Source organism: Fusarium verticillioides, chromosome 6 (genome assembly GCF_000149555.1).
Source record: "Fusarium verticillioides 7600 chromosome 6, whole genome shotgun sequence".
NCBI lineage: Eukaryota > Fungi > Ascomycota > Sordariomycetes > Hypocreales > Nectriaceae > Fusarium > Fusarium verticillioides.
The window spans coordinates 3,372,812-3,399,236 of NC_031680.1; the positions used below are offsets into that span (position 1 = coordinate 3,372,812).

General features: G+C 48.3%; 13 protein-coding genes and 1 non-coding gene across 15 annotated transcripts; 6 read left to right on the forward strand and 8 right to left on the reverse strand.

The window, feature by feature from the left end:
- Positions 1–157: 157 nt before the first annotated feature.
- Positions 158–529, forward strand: FVEG_14909 (hypothetical protein; the record flags this gene model as incomplete). Its single annotated transcript, XM_018903943.1, has 1 exon — positions 158–529. The coding sequence occupies one exon, from the start codon at positions 158–160 to the stop codon at positions 527–529; it is 372 nt and encodes a 123-aa protein (XP_018744710.1).
- Positions 530–592: 63 nt separating this feature from the next.
- On the reverse strand, positions 593–1,345 carry FVEG_01714 (hypothetical protein; the record flags this gene model as incomplete). Its single annotated transcript, XM_018888715.1, has 2 exons — positions 593–1,134; positions 1,195–1,345. The coding sequence occupies 2 exons, from the start codon at positions 1,343–1,345 to the stop codon at positions 593–595; spliced, it is 693 nt and encodes a 230-aa protein (XP_018744709.1).
- A 1,199-nt stretch (positions 1,346–2,544) lies between these two features.
- Positions 2,545–3,702, forward strand: FVEG_14908 (hypothetical protein; the record flags this gene model as incomplete). Its single annotated transcript, XM_018903942.1, has 1 exon — positions 2,545–3,702. The coding sequence occupies one exon, from the start codon at positions 2,545–2,547 to the stop codon at positions 3,700–3,702; it is 1,158 nt and encodes a 385-aa protein (XP_018744708.1).
- Positions 3,703–4,179: 477 nt separating this feature from the next.
- Positions 4,180–5,316, reverse strand: FVEG_01713 (hypothetical protein; the record flags this gene model as incomplete). Its single annotated transcript, XM_018888714.1, has 2 exons — positions 4,180–4,423; positions 4,508–5,316. The coding sequence occupies 2 exons, from the start codon at positions 5,314–5,316 to the stop codon at positions 4,180–4,182; spliced, it is 1,053 nt and encodes a 350-aa protein (XP_018744707.1).
- Positions 5,317–6,848: 1,532 nt separating this feature from the next.
- Positions 6,849–8,427, reverse strand: FVEG_14907 (hypothetical protein). Its single transcript, XM_018903941.1, has 3 exons — positions 8,351–8,427; positions 7,680–8,296; positions 6,849–7,630 (listed from the first exon to the last, which is right to left on the reverse strand). The coding sequence occupies exons 1-3, from the start codon at positions 8,401–8,403 to the stop codon at positions 7,173–7,175; spliced, it is 1,128 nt and encodes a 375-aa protein (XP_018744706.1). The 5' UTR covers positions 8,404–8,427; the 3' UTR covers positions 6,849–7,172.
- Positions 8,428–8,831: 404 nt separating this feature from the next.
- FVEG_14906 lies at positions 8,832–8,917 on the reverse strand. Its single transcript has one exon. It is a non-coding gene; the product is annotated as a tRNA-Gln (tRNA).
- A 975-nt stretch (positions 8,918–9,892) lies between these two features.
- On the forward strand, positions 9,893–10,660 carry FVEG_01712 (hypothetical protein). The gene is made up of 3 exons (XM_018888713.1): positions 9,893–10,091; positions 10,150–10,347; positions 10,408–10,660. Exons 1-3 carry the CDS (start codon positions 10,031–10,033, stop codon positions 10,482–10,484), a joined length of 336 nt encoding a protein of 111 aa, XP_018744705.1. The 5' UTR covers positions 9,893–10,030; the 3' UTR covers positions 10,485–10,660.
- Positions 10,661–10,936: 276 nt separating this feature from the next.
- On the forward strand, positions 10,937–13,571 carry FVEG_01711 (hypothetical protein). Its single transcript, XM_018888712.1, has 2 exons — positions 10,937–12,880; positions 12,932–13,571. Exons 1-2 carry the CDS (start codon positions 11,986–11,988, stop codon positions 13,195–13,197), a joined length of 1,161 nt encoding a protein of 386 aa, XP_018744704.1. The 5' UTR covers positions 10,937–11,985; the 3' UTR covers positions 13,198–13,571.
- FVEG_01710 (hypothetical protein) lies at positions 13,389–14,830 on the reverse strand. The gene is made up of 2 exons (XM_018888711.1): positions 14,391–14,830; positions 13,389–14,342 (listed from the first exon to the last, which is right to left on the reverse strand). Exons 1-2 carry the CDS (start codon positions 14,736–14,738, stop codon positions 13,734–13,736), a joined length of 957 nt encoding a protein of 318 aa, XP_018744703.1. The 5' UTR covers positions 14,739–14,830; the 3' UTR covers positions 13,389–13,733.
- Positions 14,831–18,553: 3,723 nt separating this feature from the next.
- FVEG_01709 (hypothetical protein) lies at positions 18,554–19,525 on the reverse strand (the record flags this gene model as incomplete). The annotated part of the gene is made up of 1 exon (XM_018888710.1): positions 18,554–19,525. The coding sequence occupies one exon, from the start codon at positions 19,523–19,525 to the stop codon at positions 18,554–18,556; it is 972 nt and encodes a 323-aa protein (XP_018744702.1).
- Positions 19,526–20,901: 1,376 nt separating this feature from the next.
- FVEG_01708 (hypothetical protein) lies at positions 20,902–21,572 on the reverse strand. 2 transcript variants are annotated; one of them, XM_018888708.1, is made up of 2 exons: positions 21,359–21,572; positions 20,902–21,307 (listed from the first exon to the last, which is right to left on the reverse strand). In XM_018888708.1, the coding sequence occupies exons 1-2, from the start codon at positions 21,479–21,481 to the stop codon at positions 21,071–21,073; spliced, it is 360 nt and encodes a 119-aa protein (XP_018744700.1). In that variant the 5' UTR covers positions 21,482–21,572; the 3' UTR covers positions 20,902–21,070. The 2 variants fall into 2 exon arrangements, with proteins under 2 accessions (XP_018744700.1, XP_018744701.1); XM_018888709.1 differs by having other exon boundaries at positions 20,937–21,280; positions 21,359–21,561.
- Positions 21,573–22,001: 429 nt separating this feature from the next.
- On the forward strand, positions 22,002–22,565 carry FVEG_01707 (hypothetical protein; the record flags this gene model as incomplete). Its single annotated transcript, XM_018888707.1, has 3 exons — positions 22,002–22,123; positions 22,256–22,368; positions 22,426–22,565. The coding sequence occupies 3 exons, from the start codon at positions 22,002–22,004 to the stop codon at positions 22,563–22,565; spliced, it is 375 nt and encodes a 124-aa protein (XP_018744699.1).
- A 287-nt stretch (positions 22,566–22,852) lies between these two features.
- On the forward strand, positions 22,853–23,464 carry FVEG_14905 (hypothetical protein; the record flags this gene model as incomplete). Its single annotated transcript, XM_018903940.1, has 2 exons — positions 22,853–23,175; positions 23,314–23,464. The coding sequence occupies 2 exons, from the start codon at positions 22,853–22,855 to the stop codon at positions 23,462–23,464; spliced, it is 474 nt and encodes a 157-aa protein (XP_018744698.1).
- Positions 23,465–24,529: 1,065 nt separating this feature from the next.
- Positions 24,530–26,238, reverse strand: FVEG_01706 (hypothetical protein; the record flags this gene model as incomplete). Its single annotated transcript, XM_018888706.1, has 4 exons — positions 24,530–25,306; positions 25,358–25,501; positions 25,554–26,117; positions 26,179–26,238. 4 exons carry the CDS (start codon positions 26,236–26,238, stop codon positions 24,530–24,532), a joined length of 1,545 nt encoding a protein of 514 aa, XP_018744697.1.
- Positions 26,239–26,425: the final 187 nt, after the last annotated feature.

A 26,425-nucleotide genomic window follows, 5' to 3' on the forward strand; every position in this document is an offset into this window, starting at 1 on the left:
ATTCTTACATTCTATCATCTCCTCCATAGGCTTTACGTATTTATATACAACTTAAGCACATTCATTTGATATCGGCCTTGCCCAATAAGATCTTCTACGTATTTATGATGCTACTCCCCATTCTAACAATCTGCTGACATTCTCAGTCAAGTCCACTATGAGCCTCACGGACGAAACTTCACCTGTCGAACAGCTCTTCCTCGACCGCTCGATCCACGACGTCCTGACAAAGAAATGGCCCACAGTTGAGCCATGGGCTACTATGTATGTCGATGCGATTCGAGAGCAAAGGTATGGCGATGCTGTGTGGGCACGATATCACATAGAAGGAAACGTTGAAAATGGTATCATCATCAGTCCATCGCCGAGCGATAACATGCCAGTTCTGGACAGTATCAGAGAAGATGCAGTGGAAGCGAAGATGAACGAGCCTGGATTCTATGCAAAGGCTCTGCAGTTTTACGCTAAGACTAGTCCCTCGGATGGACATCCTGAAGTTATTAAGATTATCTTTGAAGCTGATAATTGATCAAAGGACTGAAAACTCTTGGAACTGCGTAATAATTGGCGACTAAGCCCCTGTGATCTCAAGTTATCCAGGACTATTTGATACATATCCAGAATCAGACCGTTTTGTAGCCTCGCCAGCACCATCCTCCCCCGACTTCAATAGATCTTCAACCAACCCGCCACTATCAAACGAGGATTGTAGTTCTCCAAAGATGGAAGATGGATCAATAGAGTCAAAGTCGAAAGGATCTAGCCACGATCCACCTCCTCCCTCAAAAGGTAGATTAGCACCTTCAACGCTAGGCAGTTCTGAAATAGGAAGCTGGGGTCCTTCAGCTGGTGCAGGCATATCGTTGTCAGCTTCAGGGTGTTGAGCTGGGCTGCTCAGGAGCCGGATTTGCCTCAGTTCTTGGAAGGCCTGCTCCAATAGAGTCTTCACCCAGTCGCCGGCTCTTCGCCTCAGGTTCTCCTCCACAATGTTCATGTCTCGGTCTAGCTTTCTCCCCAAAGCTTGTCGGAGACGCTGCGGCACTTCCCTCAGTATGTACTGTTCACAATGTGCCAGATAGCCCGATTCAGGATGGCATTCATCCTCCTTCTGTGACGCTTGGCTGTAGTCATAGACTAGAAGTGGTTAGCGCTATCAGGATTGAGGTCGCCTCTTGTTGCGCCAGGCCAACTTACATGGAGACGGGATATCATCATCCAGCACGTGCGGGAACAGAATATTGAAAATTCGCCTCCACTTCTCCGTCTCCGAAAGCTTTTGGTTAGCTCGCTTTCGTGATCTAAGGCTTCTTTCCTGTACTGCGTCAAAACCCTCAACATACTCCATTTCCCGCAAAGGGCATGGCTCATCGGTTCTCTGGTGGTCCACAACGCCTTGTTCGTCCGTGAAGGGCTTCCAGCAGCGTGTGCAACGATATTGGGGCTGCCTATGGCGTCGATAAAGATGCTCCCTGCCTAGATGCTAGAGCCAACTGATACAAAAGAGTGACTTGCTGATAAGTACTTTACTCGATGCAGATCATTCCAGCCAGGTCCTGAGCAAGTTCTCCTGTCTTTATACTTGGCTGGATTGTACTTGAAGTACGGACAAGCGTATTTTAGATCCTCATGCCCTTGTATGGGCAAACCGCTCCCCCCGGGCCGTCTCCATTTCCACCCTTATCCTCGTTGTCTGTGTCGTGATCATCTCTTTCCGCTGCCTTTCTCTTTTTGTTATCACAATTGTTAGAGTTCAACGACCCGGTGCGAAGATGTGAGTCCAATAGTGCTTCTGATGTCCCAGATGAGCTGTTTGAGGGCAACATTTGTATTTGAACCTAATGAATACCTGAATCAGACCCTACGCACGGTTGCGCATAGCTAGCCGGTGATAGGTCAGGTGGATCAAAACACTGCGGCTGAGAAAGACTTCTCTTCGTTTTCCGCAATTGCGCATAACTGGATTGAGCCAGTACTAAAGTAAAAAAAACGCATTAATATTAAATATTATATGATATACTTATATATAATATAATTTCTAGAATCTATATCACTTAATTTTAATTTTATAATTATACTAAGTTATAACATTTTACTAATTATTACCTCCTAATAACTATAGTAATATAGACCCTCTCTATACTGGCACTGGTCTTTCGCGTTGGCCTGATATAGATACAAATACGAATTCTATATATCTAAATTCTTAATAAATGAATTCTAATACTGACTTATTGTACCTTACCTTACACCAATCAAGTCCATCTACTCTGTATTTGCAGATTAATTCTCCATATAACCCCAGATTCTTTCAACGGTTGCGAGATTAAGTGGCGCCGTGGAGACTTTTCCTAAAAGTCCGATTGGCTGAGCAACAAGACTTAAATCTGAAATGCCTCGGCGTCTTGGATCCACAATCCTTCACTCACGTATGTTAATCGAGCACGGATATAAATACTGACTTCACTTCAACGCACGCGCCAAGCTACCCCTCCTAATCTCCAACCTCCAACGCCATCTATTACGTTCAATTACCATCGCCTCGCCATGCCGCAAGACGGGCTCCCCAAAACCACCGTCCAGCCGAACAATACTGAACCTAGAAATGAACGCGCCGTCTCACTGGTCGATCGCTTCACATGGGGCAACTTCACTTGCACGCAGTCCACAGGTGGTGTGGCCCTGATGCTCTCAAAGAGTCCATATTCATTTCGCGGTTTACACACCATTGGCGTCGTGGTGTTCATTCTCAATCTCGTTCTGTTCATTCTGTTCTGCACAGCTATGGTATGTCGGTTTGTTCGGAGACCGGCTAGTTTACTCAAATCCGTGACGAAACCGCCTGAAGCGTACTTTACTGGTTCTCTGTGGCTTTCGATGGCGACGATCATCATGGGGATCCAGAGTTTTGGTGTTCCTCACGCTGGGTCGTGGCTTGTCGATACTGTTCGGGTTCTGTTCTGGATCTATGGCACTATTACGTTGACGTATAACGTTGTTATCTTTGTGGTTATGTTTTCTCTCGCGCCGTTTGCGCCGGGGAGTATGAGTTCTCCCATGTTTCTGATGATTTATAACGCCATGCTTACTGGGACCGTCGCGTCGGTGATAGCGGCGGATCAACCTCCATCAGAACGAATGCCAATCATCGTTGCTGGCATTGCTTTCGAGGGTCTCGGCTGGATCCTTTGTCTCCTTTTTCTTCCCCACTTTTTCGGCAACCTCCTTGTCAACGGCCTTGGCCCAGTCAATCTCAGACCAGGTCTTTTTATCTCCGTGGGTTCTGCAGGCTATACCATCATAGCCCTCATCGGCTGCGCAAAAGCAATCCCAGATGGACACGGCTACTTCGCCAAGCATCCTACAGCGGCAGAGACGTTGAACATCATGGCGTTGTGGGTAGGAATATTTCTCTGGCTGTTTACCTTCTGGCTTTTCGCAATTGCCGCGGTTGCACACGTGCCCATTTTGGTTTCAAAACTCCGCGGGGATAAGTCGAGGCAGCAGATGAGCTTTGCGCTCCCGTGGTGGGCGATCGTCTTCCCCAATGTTGGGTTCACGATTGCTACTGTGTATATCGGGGAAGAACTTGAGTCCAGCGCCATATCATGGGTTGCTACTGTTATGACTGTCTTGGTGTTTGCAGCGTGGTTGATGGACATGTATTTGCATATGAAGTCAATATTTCAGAAGCGCATTATGTAGATGATTGCAAGAAATAGAGCGTAGAACGCAAGTGAAGCGCGTGACTGGCATTTTCTATCTAACTCGATCATACTGTTTATAGCGAAGTCTGAGATTTTATACGGAAGCGTTTTCTGAATCCAATGTTAAACTTGAGATATGTTCGATTCACAAAGATGCCGTTTTTCTACTTAAGATAAGGACATTAATTGCTAAATATGACAAGTAAAAAGGACTGTGCTTTGCCCCGCCACCTTAAAGACCTCGCTGTATATATCCGTCAATATCTCAGAGTCAAAGGATTGCCAACTATATTGAAACTATTAAAGGAGCGACTATACATGTTTCAATTTACCAAAGAGAATGACAGAGTGCGATAGCTGTGCAGAAGACATTAAACAATTCCTGTTTGACAGTTCTCGATTTGTTGAAAATTGAGAAACCATCGCGTTTCCACCCATCCTGCAATACACTCAGCTCCATCAGGTCATAGCCCATCTATCCCTTGAGCTCAGAGGCGATATCAACACACTTGGGGTGCAGCTCAATGTTGCGCTGGCTCCACCACGGGTTCTTCGCCGCAATCGAGATCAAATCTCGTCCCTCCACATCAGAGTGAATACCCAGGTAATACGCCACGTAGACAGTGAAGAAGTGCCCGTAGAAGAACTTTTTGAAGAGGTTGTCTTGGTTGAGATCAATGTTGATGAACTCAATGTTCTTGTTCTGCGGGACGTCCTTGCTGCCGAACAGGCCTTCAAGAGTCTTGACCTTGTCCTTGGTATATTGGTCTGCGTTGGAGTCGAGGAAAGTGACGATGGCTTACTTCTCGGAGGGGTTGGAGTAAGCTGCAACTTCATTGTGCGAGAACTCGTGCAGCAGGTTGCGGTGTGTAGGAACCATGGCGATTTCGTTGAAGAGCATAGTCGTCTGCTTAAGGAGCGTGACGTACCAATCGACGGTACTAAGCAGCGCGATACGACTGTTCTTCAACCTCTCCGCAATAGCCTGGGCCTTCTTGAGCGTAGCATCGTTGAACTCAGTCTTCAGAAAGTTGACTGAGTCCTGAAGCTCTTTGTGATAAGAGGAAGGTGTGAGCTTGAGCTTGCGGAAGAGATCCAGGAAGATGGAGAAGAACTGCTGGACGTGATAAAGAGGATACTCCCGATCCGCATGGCCGAGCTTGTACAAGATGATAGAAGTACTGTGCTCCTCACACAAATGCTGAATCTTGCCACCGCCAGAAAGAACAATCAAGTTCTTGTTCCCAGTCATCTCCCGCATAGTCTCAAAGAACAAACACGGCTCAACAGACCATCCACTGTAGCAGACAATAATAGACAGCGTGGTGGGATCCTTCGTGACATTGCGGTCAACGAACCAGTCAAGATCATAGTCGTTGATGACCTGAACATGGAGGGGAATCTTCTCGTCGAGGAAGAAGCCCTTGACGATGTCGGATACGACAGAGGAGCAGCCCATGCCGTAAAAGACGAGACGCTTGAATTGGCCGGACTCGATCCTCTGGCGGAGATCGGTGTTGAGTTTGGAGAGGTCGTATTCATGGCCCCAGAGGATACTCTCGAAAAGAGGGTTGCCGAGCATTGGCTGGAGACGTTCAAGACGGGGCTGCATTTTGATGGTTTGGTTCTGGGACTTGTTTAGAAGAGATTCGAGTTAAGCTTAGAATTGTTAAATTGTGGGGTAAACTCTGGGGAAGAGATCGGCATTAGTTATTATTCAGTTTGGGGAAATCATACGATGAATTGCGACGATGTTCCAAAGCCGATCATTTTCAAAACAGATCAGTATTTAAAAACTATCCCACTGGGAAAAGACTGAGAGCACCCTACAGGAACTCGCAGTGATGCCAATACCCTCAACGTAGGCAGGATCAATTTCTGCAAGGATGTCTTGACAGCGCTGACAGAACTGCCAATACCGATATCCCTCAGAAGTATATCAAAGATGTTGGCTTCAAGTACAACCGTGCCGGTGAAGCTCAGACCCTATACAAAGGATGGGCTTGTAATAAGTACGAGGTTAGCCACTTCCCTTCACTTGCTCTCCTGGTTCCATTTAAAATTATGGGACACCTACTAAAACTCAAAAAGGTGCGCTAGAAATCCAGTCTCTCTAACTATAGAACGACACGGCGCAATGGAGGAAAATTCATATTTCTCATCCATGATCTGTAGGGTGCAGATAGCACCCAGGGCAAAGGATTCCCGTATCCTGGAGATGGAGGAAACTGGAAGAATTGGAATGCTTTCCTGGATCAAGTGTTTTCTGATATTTTGAAAAATAAGATGACAGCTGGATTGATAATTGATATTTGGAATAAGCCTGATTTAGACTTGTTTTGGGATGCTCTTCAAACCCAGTATCTCAATATATGGAAACGCACCTATGACAGAAGTATCTGGTGGAACACCAGTACTCTATATTAACTTGTCATACGAAGGAGTTTCTTGGTGTACAAATCACCGGCCCTTTGACAACAACACCTCCTGCAGTGGATAGCGAGTGGTACAACAACTACCTCAAGTTTATTGTCAAGACCGATACCATCCCGGATTTCTATTCTTAGCATCTCCTTGCTACAGATCGCAATCTACGAGAGTCGAAAGCACAATTCGATACTTTACGCAAGAAGTACAAGCTACCAGAGCGACTAATTAACATCAACGAGTATGCTTCATGGGACGGCGAACAAAACCCAGCAGGCGCGTATTTTACACTTCTCAGTTCGAAAGACACAATGCTCACGGTCTTCGTGCCAACTGGGCATCTCAGGGGCAGCTACACGACTTTCTGTCTAATCTCCTACTCAAGAACGGCAGCAGAGATTATTCTCCAGCAGGCGAATGGCACATCTACTGTGGCACGCAGAGCAGGGTCACATAAGAAGGGTTAAAAGAGCCTTGATTTCTATCATATATTGGGGGGGGCTGCAGAGCTCCTTTGTACCTTATGGAGCGTTGTATCCTTGTTCAGGAAGCTAGCCCGATCAGTGCTACCCTTACTTTTAACATCTACCAATACTACAACTAGGCCATGAAGGGCATCCGAGTTGGGACATCTCCGTCTAATGATGAGCTCTTCAAGAACGACCAAGTGAGTTTGGAGAATTTGGACTTGCAGCAAATGCGCTTGGTTTGGAGATTGACTAATTTTCTTCAGGTCATGTTTTTCGTCGCCGCAGATGATAGAACCCAAGCCTTCGCAATCAAATTTGAGGTTTAGGAGGATCGAAATGCTGGATTGTACTGGTATCGCTTGGATGAGGTTGCAAATCTTTTCCTATACAATCGCTCGCGCCTAGCTTCTTTGGCTATGGAGATTAGCTTCGTGGCCAAGGACAAATAGAATAGTACTTTCAAATATTCTTACTACTTAGGCCGATAACATTGACCGAAGCTCCGCAAAGGATCCCGAGCCATTTCCATAGTTATCACAAATCATACAAGCTCCCACCAAGATCCCCAATTCTACAGCTTGGATCGAGGGCTAGACTGCGACTCCAGTATCTTGCTCGCAAGTTCAGCCACCTCACTTGCGACGCCCCAAGATAATTCAAAGCCTCGTCCCCCAGCGCCATAGGCATGAACCACATGCTTGACACCCCATGTAGTATCTTTAGCTTCAGTCTCGACTCTCATGCCGCCCTCGCGAGCTGGTCTTCGACCAACAACATCCTTGATCACCTTTATCGTCTCAGGTCTTTGGTTTTTATCGCATGCTTGTGGTATGATTGACTGAGCAGCTTTTAACAACTGACTGCGTGTTTCCTGTGATGCTTCGAGCTGCCAGTTTCCCACTTCTTTGGTACCGCCAATAACTGTTCCTCCATTGAAAGAACGAGGAATTATGAAACTCCATGTACCGTCTTTCTTTTGAGTTGTGATTGTTTTGTCGGCGGCGGTGAGGTTGGTTAGCACTGTCTGGCCTGGTTCTTGTCAGTTATGATCATTTATAGTAATGAAATCTTATCTTACCTCTGATGGGGAAGCACTTTTTATCCCCAAAGCCCATTCCACTTGCATTCACTACTAATCTGACATTCGGTGCCAGGATAAAAGCCTCCCATTCACTCTTCATATCCCTCTGTAGTGTCTTTCCGCCCTGAACAATAAACTTGCGCAGCAAGCTAGCAGTGTACAACGGCGCATGAATACAATACGTCTCATACTCGAAACCCAACTTTACACTTTCAGGTAGTTCATACGCTTCATATTTCCGATATCCGGGCAGTCCAGTCTCGTTGGCGAAACTCTGGGCATCTTGCTTCAAGTACTCAGGTGATGGATCCTCAAGGTACTCAATACCCGGAAGACGTCTTATCCCAACCCAAGGTTCAACCTGCATATGTTTGTCAAGCTCAGCGATAGTGTGTTTCACCCACTTGGCTTCGCGACGCAACTGTGATGTTGATGCGGGGATGGGTCGGATATGAGCGCCAGCCCACATTGAAGCATAGTCTGCAGAGTGAGTTGTTGGAGCACCGGGGATTGAAGTTGGCCATTCTTTGGCGACAAGAAGAACTGATGTTGATGGTGAGTTGGCGGTTAGCTGTTGGATTTTGAGGGCGCTGGTAAGACCGATGATGCCAGCACTGAGATGCTATGGTTAGCCGGGTTGTAGGTAGGGATTGATGGCAAGAGCATACCCGATTACCACAATTGTAGACTCATTAGCCTCAGAGGAGCCAGGGACTAACATTTTGTGCAGATGTGAAGTGTGAAGTGTGAAGAGATGATGGGCGAGAGGAGAGTGGAGGTTGGCTAACATCAAATGTCCCCACAAAAGTAATCCAACCAGGAGACAGTTGACTTGAGCTCAAGACACAGGCAATTACACACACACAAATGACGAGAAGTGTAGTATCACTGCAACTTGTATCCATTCATATCATGATTAAAGTAACCCAGACATCTCCCTTATTTACGTAGGCTGTCGCATGAACAGTAGTGATCAGTCAATTGGCCGGTCGACATGGGCTGCAGGTCCTGCGGATTGGATAACTGCATTTGCTATATGACAAGTGGCGGAAAGAGGAATGTTCAGAGAAACAAAAGTTGAAAACCCGAGCATTCAACGAGTTGAAAAAGCAGGGAAGGGTAGTATGTACCGGGCAAGACAAAAAAGCGAGGTCCTACCCGGGTTCGAACCGGGGTCTTCGGAAGGCTTCTGAGGATATCAAAATCCGACGTCATTACCACTAAACTATAGGACCGTTGGGAGATGACTAATCGTTCAAAATTTAACATTATCACTTGCACGACATGGGAAAAGACAGAGACTGGTTCTATTTTGATATAAAATACCCTATAGCTATCTTTCAAATTCAACATTCATAACCTTATAGAATTCTATATATAACCTTAATATTTAAATAATATTAAAAGGAAAAATATTTTATTTATTCTATCTATAACTATAATTTCATTACCTGGTGAAGTGGCTTAGCATCGTAGAGCATGACTTCGATGTTGAGACGAGAGATGTAGTTGAAATGCTTATTCAGACATCTCGCGTCAACAGCGGTTGGCTCACGCTTATGGGTGTTCTTGTTAGCTGCACGCCATCTTGTCCATGTTGCTTTTGATCCAGGGCACCGGCGCTTATTTTCTTTTATCAGTTCTCTGTTTTGGCGAAGGTGGCTTGCAGGGACCTCAGTAACAACCGACCGGAGACAGCCGACGCGGAGTGAAGCGCATCGAGCACGGATGTGGCGCTGTGTAACGGTGAAGGACCTGGTCTTGATTGGTGAGTGATCATAACTGATAAATGATTGGGTAGTTATTATTCATAAATATCGCTGAAGCCAATTTTCTTCAATATTAAAGAGGTTATCACAAGAACAGCAATTGTATTTAGCTAGAGGTAACTTTACAATTGAGAAATGTTGTATGTGCAGTCTCATTGCTGACAATAAGACTGAGGTGAGGAGCCAATGACGGACACAGCGAAAATGCTGAGGCTCGTTTAGTCGGTCTAGCTCGTTAGCTGACAGACGCATGACATGGCCTGTATCAGCATGGCATGTTCTGGGAGGCGACAATCGAGCAAAAAAAGAATAAGCAATCGCCTATTGGCTGAGAATGCTGAGTCATTGACCCTCAGCCAATCATAGCGAATGCGATTACCAGCTCTCAGGTCCGTAGCTGTGATGCTTTGGATAAAGTGGGCCAAACTCTTTGAAAGCCATCAAGTACAAATAAGACCAGGAGCCGCTTCCAAGATTCAGGAACCCAAACAAGCATCTCACAGTTCAATCACTTCTCTTTACACCATAACCAATTCGATAACTCTCTCCAACAACTCCCCAACACTCCAAACCGCCAAAATGGTCGTCAACACTCCTGCTACCTGCTGCCGCTCCGGCGACAACGTCGAGTGCGCCTGTGGTACGTGACATCATCATCGCTCCCACCACTCACAACCCTTTCTAACGAACAACCACAGCTCAAAAGGCCACGTGCTCATGCGGTCAAAAGTCCGCCCTCCAATGCACATGCTCCAAGGCCGCCTCCGAAAACACCGTCAACGGTCCTCGCTGCTCATGCCGCGCCCGTCCCGCCGGTGAATGCACATGCGACCGCGCCGCCACCGAGAACGCTACACCTACTGGTTCAACCTGCGCTTGCGGATCTCGCCCTGCTGGTATGTGGCGCCTTTTGTGTTCCTGTGACGACAGCTTTGCTAATTGTGGGGTGTTTTTAGGTGGCTGCACTTGCGAGAAGGCTGCTGATGGTGGCTTTAACCCTGCCAACGAGATCGACTTCACTACCCAGAAATAAAATTTACGATATTGGTGATGATGAGTACGAGTTTAATGGGGTGGAAAATAAAATATTGCATTTGAATGGCGTTGGGGAACGGGATTGGGAATGGTTTGGTGGCGAGGCGATAGATACCTGAGATAGGGATACAGAAATGAACAATATTCACGATATTCAGCTTTCGAACAGAAACGTGCAGTTGTGTGATACAAACAAAGATTGTGAGGGTCGTACTACAATACGTTCGCGAGCCAGACGCACCGGGATGTTTTGGCCGCTAAGCAAACGCGTCGAGATGGTGTTCAATTGTTCATTCTGAGAACGCGCAGTCCAAAGCAAGGTCCATTGTCAGATCAGATGTTAATTGTGCCATCTTCTACATCGGACGACAATAGTCTTGCAACGTAATATAATCGAGCAACTATTGCAGCGTCTGTGCTCAAACGATGGGACGTTCATTTCATCGATGCCAAATAATGAATCGCGTATCTGCAGATAAGATGAACAATTCGATTCACCGCCTTTGAAAGCTCTGCTGTTCTGGCTCGTAACTGGGAGATTTGTCCGGCAGAAAACCCACTAGCGCAATTGGAACTGGCTGACAGCTTCCGGGCGGTGACACCCAATCCAGGCATCACCCCCTGTTCAGCCCGCAAATGATCACTGCCACTGCCCCCAGCCCAGCGCGGTCAGATCAGCTTTTTTTTTCCCATGTTCCCTATTGTTCATCAAAAAAATCCACCCACTTTCTGTTCTTTATTGTTGTGCTCTTCCCAAGCTTGATCTTATCAGCATCAACACACAACACACATCACTCCATCACTTTTTAATCAAGCTGCTTCTTTTGACCAAAGTAACAACAACAACTGTCGCGCGTCACCACACAACCAAATCCTCCTGGTCACAAATCCTACGCGATAGCCGCCACGAGCCAAAGCAGCTGCTGCTACCAAGGCCGCAGCGCCCAAGAAGGCCACCACCGCCGCCAGCTGCGAAGAAGGAGTCCAAGACTATTACACAACCTGCTGCTGCTAAGAAGGCTGTGCCTGCTGCCACGAATGGCGCCACCAAGAAGCGCAAGGCTGTCGAGGAGGAGTCTGAGCCAGAGCAGGAGGAGGATCGCAAGACAAAGAAGTCCAAGACAACAGAACGCGTCGTGAAGCCCGCTGTCAAGCCCGCGCCCAAGACCACCAAAGCCGCTGCTCCCAAGGCCAAGACAACGACACGAGCAAAGACCGAAGAGGCGGAGGAGAAGCCCGCTGCCAAGAAACCCAGTCGTCCTGTTGGATCAAAGGCCGAGCCCAAGAAGAAGTCCGACTTTCCCGCGATCGGAAAGAAGCTCAATGACGCGCCCACCCAGATCCTCGACGTCTACGTCTTTGGCGAGGGTTCTTCTGGTGAGCTTGGTCTCGGAAGTAAGCGCGTCAACAACAAGAAGCCAATTGACGTCAAGCGTCCCCGACTCAACGATAACCTCTCCGCCGCGAATGTCGGCGTTGTCCAGATTTCTTGCGGTGGTATGCATGCTGTCGCGTTGACGCACGATAACAAGATCTTGACATGGGGTGTGAATGACCAAGGCGCGCTCGGAAGGGATACAAACTGGGATGGCGGTCTTCGCGACATGGACAAGTCAGAGGATTCTGACTCGGAGGATGAGGACGATACTGGTATTAACCCCATGGAGAGTACACCAACAGCTGTTTCCGACGAGTTCTTCGCGCCTGGCACCAAGTTCGTCCAGGTTGTCGCGAGTGACAGCGCCAGTTTCGCTCTTACAGAAGATGGCCGAGTCTACGGCTGGGGAACCTTCCGATCCAGCGACGGCATCCTCGGCTTCTCAGAGACTGTAAAGGTCCAGTCCACTCCCCTCATGCTCCGCGACCTCAAGAACATCAAGGCCCTCTCCGCCGGCTCCAACCACATTCTCGCTCTCGACCACAAGGGCAACGTCGTCGCCTGGGGCTGCGGTCAACAGAACCAGCTCGGCCGCCGAATCATCGAGCGTAACAAGATGTCCTCCCTTATTCCCCAGGGTGTCGGTCTGCCTCGCGGCAAGATTGCCAAGATCGCTTGCGGTTCCTATCACAGCTTTGCTATTGACAAGAGCGGTCAGGTTTACGGGTGGGGTCTTAACAACTTTGGCGAGATTGGTGTTGAATCGAATGCTGGCGAGGACGATGCTGTTATTCTTCGACCTGCTAAGCTTACATACCTCGATGACTACAACATTACTGAGATTGATGGCGGTGAGCACCACTCACTTGCTTGCTCTGACAAGGGCGATCTCTTGACCTGGGGCCGTGTCGATGGTTACCAAGTTGGCTTTGAGTTTGATAAGCTGTCCGAGGACAACACCATCTTCGACGACCGAGGCAACGCTCGTATTCTCTTCAAGCCTACTATCCAGCCTGGTAAGTCACTCATGATTCCGAGTTTAAATCCATTCGCTAACCAATGTACAGACGCCAAGGACATCGTCGCTGTCGCCGCCGGCACAGACAACAACTTTGCCATCGCCTCTGACGGCAAGGTCTACTCATGGGGCTTCTCCAGCAACTACCAAACCGGCCAAGGCACCATCGACGACATCCACACTCCCACTCTGATTGATAACACCGCCATCCGCGGCAAGAAGATCATTGGAGCCGGCGCAGGCGGTCAATACTCTGTGCTCGTCGGCGTCGCTGAAGATGCTCCCACAAACGGCGTCAAGACCAACGGTGCTTAGAATCTTGACACGAGGAATGAATTGACGGAGGAATCTGGGATTTTCCATATCAGCCCTATTTTTAATCAACGCTGCTGAGAGCAAGCAGCTTTTCCAATATTTGTACTCTTAACGTCGGCGGATGCATGATGAATCGGATGGGCGGATTCTGAGTGCGGTTTTAAAAAAGAAACAACGTTGTTTATGATCAAGGAGGATGTATTTTGTTCTGATGCCTTTGCATGCTAGCTGGTTTGTGGTATATAGATGGTCACGATGTCTTTGCATATCTGAAAATTGCTTTTTTTTTTAAAGAGTCTCAACTCAACGCTAACCTGAACCTTCTGTCTGCTTTCTTTTTGAATCGTGACATACAAAAATTATTATTCTAGTACAAGGGAACAATGTCCCGGTATGTGTAACTTGCGTCTCGCCATCTGAACGCCTACCGCCCCTCCATCGTATCTTGGCCGCGAGGGCGTCATCATGTACAGCGTCGAGTTTCCGCGCGCAGCAAAACTCCTCATCGTGTCAGAACCACGTGTCGTTCACCAATTTTATGCGTTGAGCTTAGCAGCAGCATTGGAGAACGTTCCACTTCCACGGCTGCTGAAAATACCCATGATGCCGAACCCAACATAGAACAGCGCAAGGGGGTACGCAACGAGTCCCCGCATGCGCTTCATCTGTCCCACCGCGCAGAACATCCCGCTCGCGCTGTAAGTGCACCAGAGGATAGCCGCCGTGGTCGCGACAATGCCAACGGGTGTATCCATTCTCATTACGATGCCGAACAGGCTCGTCGCCACGAGCGGTAGCAGGCAGTATCCGAGGACGCTCGCGCTGCGGGGGTACGTCAGCGTCGCGGAAAAGTGGCCGCCCTGCTGGCCGTCGTGCGGCTGCTGAGGCGCGGATGGATCGCTGCTGTATTGGGGATAGCTGTTGACTTGGGGTTCGCTGGCGTCGGAGGGCGACATGAGGGAGAGGATCAGGTGGAGGGATATGGAGCCTAGGGCGGCGAGGCCGTAGATGTAGCCGAAGTGGACTTGGCCTGAGAAGAGGAGGATGAAGCCGAAGAGGAGGAAGAAGATGAGGGGGCCCGCGAGGTCGGAGTCGTCCATGATATGCGAGTCGATACGTCGGAAGGGATTCAGCACAGCGAGCGTCTAGAAAAAATCAGCATCACAACCCAATCAATTGTGAAGGCAACATACCTTTGCCTGGATATGTCCAAAGTTAACGCCCAGCTCCTCCAGCAAAGGCGGTTCGCCATCATACCCTTCCGACGAGAAAGCCGCAACCCAACCGGTCCTCAGCCCGCCCTGCTCGCCCATCCTGCCGCTGACGCCCTGCGCACCAAACGCGGGAGCCGCAAAGTTCTGCGCTGGTGCTCCGACGCCATAGCCGCCCTGGTTGCTGTATCCGTAGCCTCCTGCTGCTTGCTGGGGTGTCGAGGAAGTCGGGTTCGTGTACTGGGAGGGGAAGAACTGCAGGTTCTGCGCGGCGTTGGGGCCGGCTGCGGCGGGGTATTGCGGTTGTTGCGATGAGTAGTAGTTTGACATTGTGATGGTGTTGCGGAGGGAGGGGGTGAAGTGGTTGAGGTGGTTGTAGGGAGGTTTTTGGGAGAGGCGGTCTTGAGGACAGTTTGGAGGTGAGAGCTTGGATGAGGCTGGTGCATGACTTGGGAGCCTGATGTGGCGGTGCGCTGTTCAGCCACAGGATCAGTCGGTACCCGGAGTTTTAGAAAAGAACGCACCCAAGAGCCTAACTAAGTACCTGACTTTCTGCCACGTCGAAGAAGTGGAGGCAGAGTTTGGGCTTTGATGCTTGTGTTTTGAACCTGAAATTTTCTCAAGTGGTATACACAAGTAGAGAAACAATCCATAGGAATGATTTCAGGCTTGAGTCATCTTTATAACGGGCTTCGAGGATACTGATGCCTTTTCACTGATCCCTTGAGCTTGGAGACAGCGAGTTCAAAGGCGGTGAGTAAGAATTGCCCAGTTTGGCATTCGGTAAGACTTCATCGTCAAATTTCATTGTTCAGTCCAATTTGTATTTTTCTCTATCATATAGATGGCATGGAAAGCAGAAAACCCGCGTTGTAGAGCTATACATTTAAATATGCCTCCTCAATAATTGCCGCGATGCCTGCATCTCGATCAAGTCACTTTTGCCTGCCGGTAATGTTCTTGCTGACACAAGTGGATGTTGGAAACGCGACCCTTATGGAAGAAGAGTTGACGGCCCCGAGCGTTCACCAGCTTCAACAGGTCAATAAAATACGTCACGGTAGATGGCTACAAATAAGGGGTTCTTGGACCGATGGGGTCCAGGCGGTGTTGAGGATTCTAGAAGCAGCGCTCGGTATTGTGATGTGAGATCTTGTTTGTTTATCGGTTATCCCACGTGGATGGTTCAGCCAATTGGGGATTTTCTGTCTTTCAAATGGTGCAGCGCACGTGTATGTGCGATTTTGGATGCCGTGCATCGGAGTTTAGATCACGCACGGCAGGATCGCCACGACGATCTGTTTTCCCGGCGTGGAGCTTATTTCCACTGGTAGGGCTGTTGTGTTTGCTGGGGGCGGAACGAACGGCGTAAGACATGCATCGTGGGAAATGCATTAGTGAACCTTGTCAAGCGCGCGGTTGCATCGCGGAAGAGCTAGCAGCCTGTGGGATACTAAACGACCGATTTTGTGCTTTGCGAAAAGTCACTGGTCTGCAACCAGATTGAGTTACAGGAAATATACGAACGTACCTCTTGGATGCTCAGAAAGCACGATAGATGTGTTCGCGTTTTTCCTGGTATGATTGAGCTGCCGAGCCGCATGCGACAATCCCAGCATCGCAATGGGACTGGTGGGAGCTATGAGCGATGCCAACAGAGGGACAGAAACATCAGCCGTTGAGAGTAGGTGTTGCGTTGCAACCAATCCCTAGCTTCCGTTTCCCCCTGTCGCGTTAGCGTAAAGCTGTGAATTTCTTGAGCCAAGCTCATTTCGTCTTTCATACATGACAGATCAAAGAATGAAGAAGCTTCACTTACCCATCGGGTGCACCGGCAACTCCGACATCTGTCTCCGTCAATTTCTTGTCATCGCAACACTGGTTGTCACTCAATGTGGCTTACCAGAGCTTAAGCTTAGCCCCGTGCCTTTTCTCTGAGATTGGGAACTGTGCTGCAGCTGTATCCCAACAAACCCCCCATCACCCATGCCAGCAATCAAATGTATGACGCACTGGCAGCCCCGCAACCCCGCCATGGGGCTCCCGCTCAACCCAGAGTTACGGGAGCTTAACTGAGCAGCCTCTACAAGCCACATTAGCCTCCTGTACCAAGGAATCTCCCGATTGCCCCTGGGTACTTCCTGGCCAATGGATGAGGGGAGCAAGCCTGCCCATCAAGCTCTCTCCATCAGCCCATCTGGTCGGTCTCCAGATTGAGCGAGAATCGCTCTGCAACTAGAGCTATGATCCCTGCACTTCAGCGCCATGGCTTAGTTGTTACCCATGGTTGAGTCTGAAGACCGAAAATTCATGGCCAAAAATGCAGCTTGTGTGAACGTGGCTTGCTAGTTAAGCAAGTTAAGCAAATTACCAGGGTATTGCATCAGCAAAAAAAGGGTGCGGCTGGCTGGCTGTGCTCAAGCCGTGCGTCCCCACCATCACCAGGAGAGAAACATGAAGGCGGCCAAAGCGGGAATGAGCAATCTGCGACGGACCATCCGCTCTCGGCAGAAGTATTGGAGCAATGAGTGGCCTGGCCAACATACCAGATGATGTTGCTGACGAACTTGTTTCTGTCATAGCCCCAAGAGCGCTATCAGATCAACAGTTATGATACTGGCCAGTCCCAGCTGTCAAATGCCAGGAGTAAGGGTCCCTTCTGCTGTTGCTTGCTATTTTCGTCCCTTCAGTGCGATGCTCTCCTGTCTGTCTGGTACCTGCTTTCTGATATATAATATACCTCTACCTTCTACTGATTTCTAATTTCACTGACTGTCTAACTTTGTGGCTTCTACTATGCCTTTTTAGAGGCCCGACATGAGCAACTTGTTCAATACCCATGATCGTCCGGCGGAAGCTATTACCTGAGAGCCCTGGTCAACACCGCGCCTAACGTCCCGCAGGGCATGAGAGAAGACTGACATGCGCGTAGAATGTCCATGGAATACGAGTAGAAGCAGGTTCCCCCCGTCAGCCCTAATAACACCCCTGCTGTCTCATCTGCCATTAATGCAGACTAAACATGCGCCTGGCTGTCAAACAAAGAAGATTTCGATTTCACATTGCGGTGAAGATCATCGCTAATGATCTAGAACAGAGAATAGGCCTACATCAACCCTGCACTGAGACGTCGTGGCAAATACGCTATCAACTTGACCCATGGCAGCTCTTTGTTGGCGTTGGTTTACTAAAACAGGATGCAGCAATGGTGAATATGACCAGAGAGGGCATCGAATGATTGTTCACTGTGACCGTCCTTGTCCTCAATCTAAAAACCTGCTGTCCTCCCTGTGGACAAGGACCAAAAGACTCTGACCTTGACCCAATCTTGTATAGTCTGCAAAGTCTGCTGCCAACCAACTTCTACATTATTTTCACATTTAAATCAACTCGAAGACACAAACACCTGTGGAATGTCTGCCCCCCCACCTCCCAGTCGCTACGCACGCCCTTCCCGGCCTATTCATGCCCCTGGCAGATGCACCTGTGGATTTTCCAACATAGTCCCTGTGGAAGTCTGCCAAGCCACCGTCGGCAAGGATGAGATTTGTGGTCGGGAATTGCCGACCAGAAAACTAAACAACGGACACGGCAAGTTACAACACCAGTATTCGTAGAATAGTATTGTACTAACCAGCGATGCTACAGATGGCCCCGCTGAAGGTCAAGGTGCCTTTGCAAATCTCACTACCGCAGCTCCCGCTACAGACAACACGCAAACTTGAGCAACCGGCGACTTGTTTGATACTAAGATGATCTAGGTTCAGAGAGAAAGATACGTGGTGGCGGAGGGGAAGCGGGGATACATCAACAAAGCTCTTTAGTTATCGAACCTTTCAAGTTCCTCTACGACGGTCGCGTTTTCGCTTCATGAGCCAATAAGTACACAGTGTCGGAGTAGATGGATCATGCTTGTCTTAGTCTTATTTCCGTTATCTATAGCAGGCCATTCTTTTAAATTGATCCCACTTCAACCTTCTCACCCCAGCCAATCCAGGAGCGCTTATTAACCCTCATTCTCAGACATATTTTAGTGCAAACTATTGGCCTTGACAGAATGCTTATATTTGCAAAAAAAGCCTCCGGGCAAAACCCACTCGTAACTATACTAAAATCTCCTCCAGTTAAGCTCGTACAAAGTTATATCAAGCCTTTCCGATCCTTTTCATGTGTCGCTGGGCCTTCTTGGAATTCCACTTCGCGAAGTCGTACCAGAACTCCCTGAAGCCGTTCTCCTTCATGGCCACCCCTATGTAGTAAGACCAATGAGCCAGATCCTCCTCCGTCCACAGCTTATTACACACATCGGCCGACTCCAGAAGATCATTCGAGCGCACCTTTGTTCCGATCCAGTCCTTGGGAACAAAACCAGCGTGACGCCAGGAGCTGATACCTACCAGACCGTCGTTATTGACCGTGAATGCAATTGGTTGGATGCTGTTGAAGGCAAGCGTGAGCTCGGAGCAGTCGAGACCGATTTCTAAACAGTTTTCGCGCATCTTTTCGGGTTCGTAGTCGATATCGCCAGCTGACCCAACCTCTTTCAACAACAAGTGGTCATTTAAAATGCCGCCGTCAATGGCGGTGATAGCGCTGCCGCGGAATTTGGATAATTCCAGGCAGGCGTCAGCAATCTGCGACACCCAAAGTGACCTGGTATCATGATCATCAGTCTCCGTCCAGGCGTACAGCAAGTTGCGACCCGACGGAAATGAGCTGCAGACCAGATAATATCTGTCGCAGTGGACTCCATGGTAGTAGACCTTTGGAACCTTGAACGAAAGATCCATTTCGGCGAGCTTTCCCAGAGTGACATGCTCGGGAGTTCCGATATTCAGATCAATCGTCAAGTAGGCGTGACCAACCTCAAATATGCCTGCCCTTGCAGTCGTGGGTCCACAGGACAGTTCGACGATGGGGCAAGACTCCGAGAGAGGCCGGGTCGAGGGCTTTGGGTTCGGGGCCTCAGAGATGGTAAAGAAGGCGTCTTTGCCATCATCCCACCATGGTCCATCAGGCTTAGAAGCATGGCGAGAAATGAGGACCTGGCCTGTTATCCAGGAGTTGTCGTCAATCTCCTCGATAGGGAACTCGTTCTTGTAGGTTCTTTCGGCCATGATGGAAAAGATAAGGTACTTTACTATGAAGCAGGTGATAACTTGAAAACGTTGGATGTCGTTGAATGAGAGCGATGTGAAGCGTGCGGTTGGTTGATGGTAGCAGTGGGAAGACTTTGCGGTTGGATCGTCTTGGGGTATTTATATGCAAAGCAGTGACACCAACTGATTCCGATGACTTCACTGTGCTGTTCTCCGGCACTGCCTCCAACAACTATTGATAGCCTAAGACACTCATATTGTAGAGCTCTTAGCACATCTCGGACTTGCCGAAAGAACACCCTTCTCATTTCACACGAGAGAGCACGGTTCGAGCAAACATGATACGCTTTGTTGGTGACAACCCGCGATGGCGTGGTTGGTAAGACGCCACCTTGCGAGTGGAGGGGTGATACGCGATGGTGACAAAGGCAAGTTTGTTCCTTCAATCAGCCGCGAAAAGAAGTTTTACCAGCAGGTAGTTCATGAGTCACTGTGGCGCCCGTTCCCTCTTTGTCCTTGCGACTACTCGGAACCCCCAAGGTGAACTTTGAGGTTCCAGTGTTAATCTGGTGCGTCCAGGCGTTGTTTGCTACATGGCCTCGCGTCCATGTAGCCAGGACTGACAAACAAGGGCAACAAACGCGTGCACAAACAACTGGGAACAAGCCTCGCTGATCACCGAGGCCTGAAAATGTGGGCGCAGAGTAAGGGAGGGGAATAAGGGTCTACCAACATGAATAGGCTTTCACGCGTCTCAATTCTACCTAATGTAGCTTAAGTTCCAAGGCTCAAAGACCTAGGACGTGCAGGAAGGATTGAACCAACAACAGGCGCCATCGGTTGGTGGCATCTCACCCCGAGTGTCGCGAGTCTCACGAAATTGAGGTTCGATACCCAACGTCATTGGTGGTTGTAGGGAGTTTTTGGGAGAGGCTGTCTTGAGGCTGTCTAGTTTGGAGGTGAGAGGCTTGGGTGAGGCTGGCAGCTTAACGTCGGTGGTTGATGTGGCGGTGCAGGAACAAGCCACAGTTGCACCAAGGACTCCTCCAGGCTCCAGCTCTCTTAAGAAAATGAAGAGATAAAGGTGGCACGCACCAAAATCTCTTCGGTGAGATAGTGTTTATAATTTTTTCTAGGTAGTATGCATTAATTTATTTACGGGTTACTTTTGTTGTGATGCTTGGCCTCTTGGATGTTCCTAGATAATCTTGACGAAGAGAAGTGTTGCAGCTGTCCGTCAGCGGGACCGTTGCGGTCATGGCACTCATGGCACTCATGCAACATTCAGTCGTTGGAACGTGGCGACGATGCTTGATCTTCCTTGATGCCAATTTTGCTGGAAATGCAAGAATTCACTACCAGTGGTTCTTTGACTATTCTAGAAAAAACACAGAGGGGGGTATAAAAGCCCAGACCAAAGCTTTGGGGTCTGTTGTTGGTAACGAATTGTTACAACTCCATCACTTGAATTAGATATCCACTATTAATAACATAATTCCAAGAAAACTTAACAACTGCTATATCAATTAAGCGACGCCAGTAACCCAGTCATATTTCTAAACATCACTGCTGGCGCGTGACACCCATGCCCGCACCCGCAGCTTGCGCACTTTGCACAAACTGTTTGAAGCACCCAGCAAGGTTATCGTAATTCTTCAACATTTCCTCCATCCGTTGATTAACCTCTTCTGCCTCCGGTGGCCACGGCTGCTTGTCTGGATCAAATTTCTCCGGCAAGAGCCTCCCTGCCTCTTTGAGCGCTGCCATGAGATCCTGAAACTCAAAGGAACTTAGCTCGAGCTGATAATGTGTGAGAAGATGCTATTTGCTCTTAGGCAAGAATGATGTTACCTGAGCCATCCTTACGTAGTTTGCCGTATATCGCATTGGTTCGAATGCGGGGGTTTCTTGGAGGGCTTGGTTGAACTCGCTTGCTACGGAGGTACCTCGATTTGATTTCTTTAAACTAGGCATGGTTGTGCTTGAAAGAGAGGACTAAGTTGAGTGTAGAGATCTTTATGGAGTACAATCGAGTTGATTACAAAATTGCGTTGTTTAATGAAGGTTATTTCCACGTTTGAGATTGCCTAACCCCACTATTCACCATTGATGTCAGCCCTGCGAGGCTGATTGAGCTGGCGCCTCCTGGGCCCAGTTGTTGCCTGGTAGCATCATGGCTACATTGAAGGACTTGGCTTGGATGCCGAATTTATAACTTCAAAGTTTACTCAAATGTTATCCTTAGATATAATGATTCAGAGGTAGAAGATCGCAATTCGCCAGCGATAATTCCAGAGTCGTGGCACGTGATATCGATCAAACCTCAACGTCTCTGTCCTGATGACACCTTCGCAAGACAAGATGAGGCATTATTAGTTAGAACAAGTCTTCCTAGAATAACCTACCAGTCAATTTGGACTATGTCTTAGTTCATCCGAAAATGCTCTACAAACTTTGTTCCAGCCTTGATCTGTCCGATATTTTGACTTGTAAAATGGACAAATACTATGCTAGCTTCGAGGAACCTAAGGAGTATCAAAACATGTTCGCCTACAGTTCACGCGATTTCTTCAGCCAGAATCCAGGGTCGTATCTTATCCCGTATCATAAGGGTTTGTAGGAACTGCGGGAGAGCTCCTCTAAATGCGATCTTTGTCGAGTTATTTATCATACGATATCACCCACTTTGATCAAGCTTGAGCAGTTCGAATGGACATATGCTTACTAACCAGATGTATCAGCATACAGGTTTGCATTGTCTAGTCAGAGAAATGAACAAGGGATGCAAGTTGTGGCTTATAGAGAAGAAAAGCTTACCATACTTGCTCTTCTTGGAGCGATTGGCTTTGCTGTTGATCAAGGTGAGCGTGATGGTTGACATAGTATTTACCTTTTCATTGACTGATGAAAGATCATAGAAAGCCCAACATCGGACGCCCTTAAGAGACGAAAGATTATGTCTTCACCACAATCGAAGGATGCCCTCGAATTTATGCAAAAATGGATGTTGGAATATAATCCCAGCATGGACATCAACACGTATCCAAGCTACTGCTAACAAGATTACTTAAATACGACGAAGCGACAAAAAAATCACCCTCTGTACCTCCATAGCTGTATATACAAGGTACGCTGCTCTCGGCCATTTCTGGGGGTCGGTCCAGCCTCTTACACTAAATACTAAGACTGCTCAGCAACTGTACGAGGGAATATCGATCGAAGCGTTCCCAAGAGCTTTCCAGGATGCCTTTTAGGTGACATAGAACTGGAAATCCCATATCTCTGGATGGACAGTCTCAGAATTATCTTGAGTCTAATGATGATGGGATTCACGAGTCAGCTCGAATGCGCGACGTTTATGAAAACGTATATCGCACTATTGCTGCTACGAAATCTAAAAACAGTTCCGAGGGGTTCCTGCGACCCAGGCCAGAATCATTCTTTACCAATATCACTTTTCTCGGAGGCGATGCTCCTGCGAACGTTTCAGTCTTTCCTATGCCGAATAGCCACGTAGGAGCACCGCGTCAAATAATTGACCTTGGCGAAGACCCACTATCGACACGCTGCTGGGGCTTTCAGGAACGTTATCTCTCCCCTCGCACGCTACACTTCGCTCAAGCACAGATGTACTTTGAATGCCAATCGTGCTTTGAGGCAACGGAGGAGTACACTGAACCTGTCGGCCATCCGCAACCGTTTAATGTACCTAAGAGAGAGGGAATAGAACAAGACGAGAGGCAAATCAGGGTCGATTGGAACTTTGTGGTTGCAAGATAAACGCAGAGATACATAACCATGGACAGTGATAAACTTCCAGCCTTGGGGGGCTTAGCTGCCAGAGTGTCTCTCGAGCTTTCACAGCAGGAGTCGACCAGCGAGTATGTCGCAGGATTATGGAAGGACAATGTCTTCTGTGACCTCTTCTGGCTCGCGCTAAATCACGAATCAAAGTGAAAGGAACTTAGTTCTTGTTAGGCGCCTAGCTGGTCCTCGGCGTCTGTGAATCACCCAGTTCATTACCAATACCACGATGAATCAGAAAATCTCGCAATTGTAAGAGATGCAAACTTCAATCTGGAAAGCAATGAAAGCCTATTTGGCAAAGTGACTGGTGGTTGGATCCACCTGTCCGCCATCATGATATATCCTTGCACCGTGGACGAAAGAAATAGAATGTTTTTCGCTGAGCAGGTTTCAAGTTTATGCATCAAGGTGCAATGGGATCCTCTGAATTATGGATTACCCACAAGTTGTCTAATGGACTATGTCAACAAGTTATCTGACTTAGTTGCTGTGCCTCTTTATTGGGTACAGAAGTCGAATGATCCAACCTACACTGTGTTTGGCCCATACTAATTGGGTTTGACGACCGCAGAGTCAAATTCATGTGCTAGTGGGGATATCCCACGATCCAGGAGGGTAGGGGCTGGATCTCCAGATACCAGGGGGGGAGCGATGTTACAGCCGAATCTGATTAGAGCACTGTTTGCGAGAGATAAAGAGCAGGGAAAGCTAGATGAGACCATCATCGTGTAAGGCGGGTGTTGATGAAATAGGATCTGATGAATCACTCTCGTAGTTGATATAGTTCTCCTTACAGTACTTTCACACAACTCAAAGGATATGTAGACTTGGAACCTGCAACCAGCAGGCTTGAGACACATGACATCCCTCTTGCTGGCCTGGCCTCACTTAAGTCCACTGTCTCCACTCCTATTTCCAGTATTGGTGATCAATAAAGTATGTTCAGAATTACGTATAGAATACCATTCCCACGTTAGCCAGGTTGTGCTGTACTGACAAAGAAAGAGGTAGCAAACAGGGCATTGATCATTATATTGTGACCGCCTTGTTTATCTTCAGAGTCCCCAGTAATCGCAAGATCAATGTGAACACGGCACCTGTGGCACTTAAACTGTATTCTTGGCTGAATGTTCGCCTTCCGATGATTGGGACATCGTAAGTTGTTTCTTTGTCCCGCGGTACACGACCGGTGGTATTTTCTAGTGTGTTAGTTTCCTAAGCATCTAAATATCCACCAGTAGATACTGCCATCTCGAAGCATCGCCGCTGTAAAGTCAACGCTATGCGCTTTGCCTTTTGAATTCCAGTGACCTCCTTAATATTTTCCATCGCTGCTATGACACAATCCCGTAGAGTATCGGTAGCTGTATGTGTTGTTCCTGCGACATAAAGTGGCCACAGTAGATGCACGGCATGAGCCGCCCGCAGGTCACGCGACTTGCCCGTCTCGTCAACACTATGCAAGATATATGGGACGCTGCAGCATATGTCTTTAGAACTCTCATGTATGGTAGTTTCTGAACTGGAGAGCTGGTCTGTAAAAGACGATAGGATCAACAGCGAAAAAGAGATGGGCAAGCAATTCGATATTGCTTCAACGATTGCCTGGTGGAGAACAATTCGCGCACAGCGCTGTAGGTTCCATACGTTGGCGATTTCAGCGCTACAATATACATCATGGCGTCCCATAAACACTTCTGCTCCACCAAGATCGCTTGGTTTGGTTCGGGTCTCGTACTCATACTCAGCTGGGAGCATTTGGGCCCAGTCCTTGAGATCTGCATCGATAGACAATAGTCTTGAAACACGGGAAGACAGAGTCCTTTCGTCCGTGACGTATTCCTCAGTCAAGGGTATAGCAGAGCAAATGTTGACAAGAATGTGTGCTAGCAGAGCAGCAGGCGCTTGTTCCGTTTCATTCCTGCGAGCCTCAGCCATAAAGTCCATGAGGGCTTTTGGTACCGGTAGCCCGCGCTGGAGACAATCAATAAGCTATTGAAAAGTCAGAAATTTAACTGACATGGGATTTCTTAGGCCTGCCACTATTTCGGTGCGTAGGTGGAGAAAGATGCTCCGGCCGATCCTGTTGCGTAGCTGGCCTGCTCCTCGGACCTGTATCAATGCCAAAGCACCATCTGCATGTCGACTCCACGGACTCAAGTCTGCAGTAGGATGAAGAGTAACAGTCTTCCGGATCATTATTGTGCTCGATTTGGTCGACGTGGGATAGAAGACTTACTTCGAATAACGCAAGAAGCATTACAGCTACCAACATCTGATCGGATGCTGCTTCAATATGGTCCACGAGCGCCGCACATATACCGTGAAGCGCACTAGAAAATGCTTGTCTGGCCGAATTAACAAGTGTGGGCGCGTTCTTTGAGTACGCTAGACCAGCCAGTCCGATAGCATTGATGAGGTTAGCCAAGTATCCAGGTTCTGTTGCACGTTTGTAAATGATGCCATGACAGTCGGGATGAGTAGGGGACCGGCCAGACTCAGGTACGACATAGTGATGAAAGAAGAAATTTAGAGCTTGGTCTTCCAGCGTAGCTGCAAGTCTGAGCCAAGGGTAATGGCTGGGCTGATCTTGGGATGGGTGGACTGTGGTCTGTTGGTATAGTTTAGGTCTTATCAAGGCATCCTGGTTGCTATTGGGTAAACTCGCATTAGAAACGAATGATAGCTTTCCCAGAGTCTCAGTAGTTTGATCTCGAAAGGTAACAGACTCCTCCACTCGATATCCGTCACACCTGGAACCGGCCCTGCGGCATTGACGACAAGCTGGTCTTGACAAGTCGCACTTAGCCCCAAGTTAGTTAACACGCTAAGATCTCTTAGGACGGGACGACTGGGATACATACCTTTCTCCTCTTGATTCGACACTCCGAGCACGCTTTGCTGGGCTTACCGCAGTAGACCATGTTCCTCACTCCTTCATTTGTAAAACAGCATGACTTCGGGTTGATGTCTTGGTAGTGTCGTAATTATGTGATGTGTGTAGTCTCCCGTGCTTGGTAATCCCCCATGCTTAACCTGGACTAGCCTTGAAATTCTGTCGAGCTGGTTACTGGATACGGAATAGCCAAGTCCGCTTCAAACGTATCCGCA

Bases quoted from the DNA above. Each gene is read 5' to 3' on its own strand.
- FVEG_14907 (XM_018903941.1), bottom strand. From the start codon at position 8,403: ATGTTAGTCCCTGGCTCCTCTGAGGCTAATGAGTCTACAATTGTGGTA. The intron at 8,297-8,350 runs GTATGCTCTTGC...ATAGCATCTCAG, and splicing joins TCTACAATTGTGGTAATCGG to TGCTGGCATCATCGGTCTTA. The intron at 7,631-7,679 runs GTAAGATAAGAT...GACAAGAACCAG, and splicing joins AAAGTGCTTCCCCATCAGAG to GCCAGACAGTGCTAACCAAC.
- FVEG_01712 (XM_018888713.1), top strand. From the start codon at position 10,031: ATGGTCGTCAACACTCCTGCTACCTGCTGCCGCTCCGGCGACAACGTC. The intron at 10,092-10,149 runs GTACGTGACATC...GAACAACCACAG, and splicing joins CAACGTCGAGTGCGCCTGTG to CTCAAAAGGCCACGTGCTCA. The intron at 10,348-10,407 runs GTATGTGGCGCC...GGGTGTTTTTAG, and splicing joins TTGCGGATCTCGCCCTGCTG to GTGGCTGCACTTGCGAGAAG.
- FVEG_01711 (XM_018888712.1), top strand. From the start codon at position 11,986: ATGCATGCTGTCGCGTTGACGCACGATAACAAGATCTTGACATGGGGT. The intron at 12,881-12,931 runs GTAAGTCACTCA...ACCAATGTACAG, and splicing joins CAAGCCTACTATCCAGCCTG to ACGCCAAGGACATCGTCGCT.
- FVEG_01710 (XM_018888711.1), bottom strand. From the start codon at position 14,738: ATGTCAAACTACTACTCATCGCAACAACCGCAATACCCCGCCGCAGCC. The intron at 14,343-14,390 runs GTATGTTGCCTT...GATTTTTTCTAG, and splicing joins TTGGACATATCCAGGCAAAG to ACGCTCGCTGTGCTGAATCC.
- FVEG_01708 (XM_018888708.1), bottom strand. From the start codon at position 21,481: ATGCCTAGTTTAAAGAAATCAAATCGAGGTACCTCCGTAGCAAGCGAG. The intron at 21,308-21,358 runs GTAACATCATTC...ACACATTATCAG, and splicing joins ACTACGTAAGGATGGCTCAG to CTCGAGCTAAGTTCCTTTGA.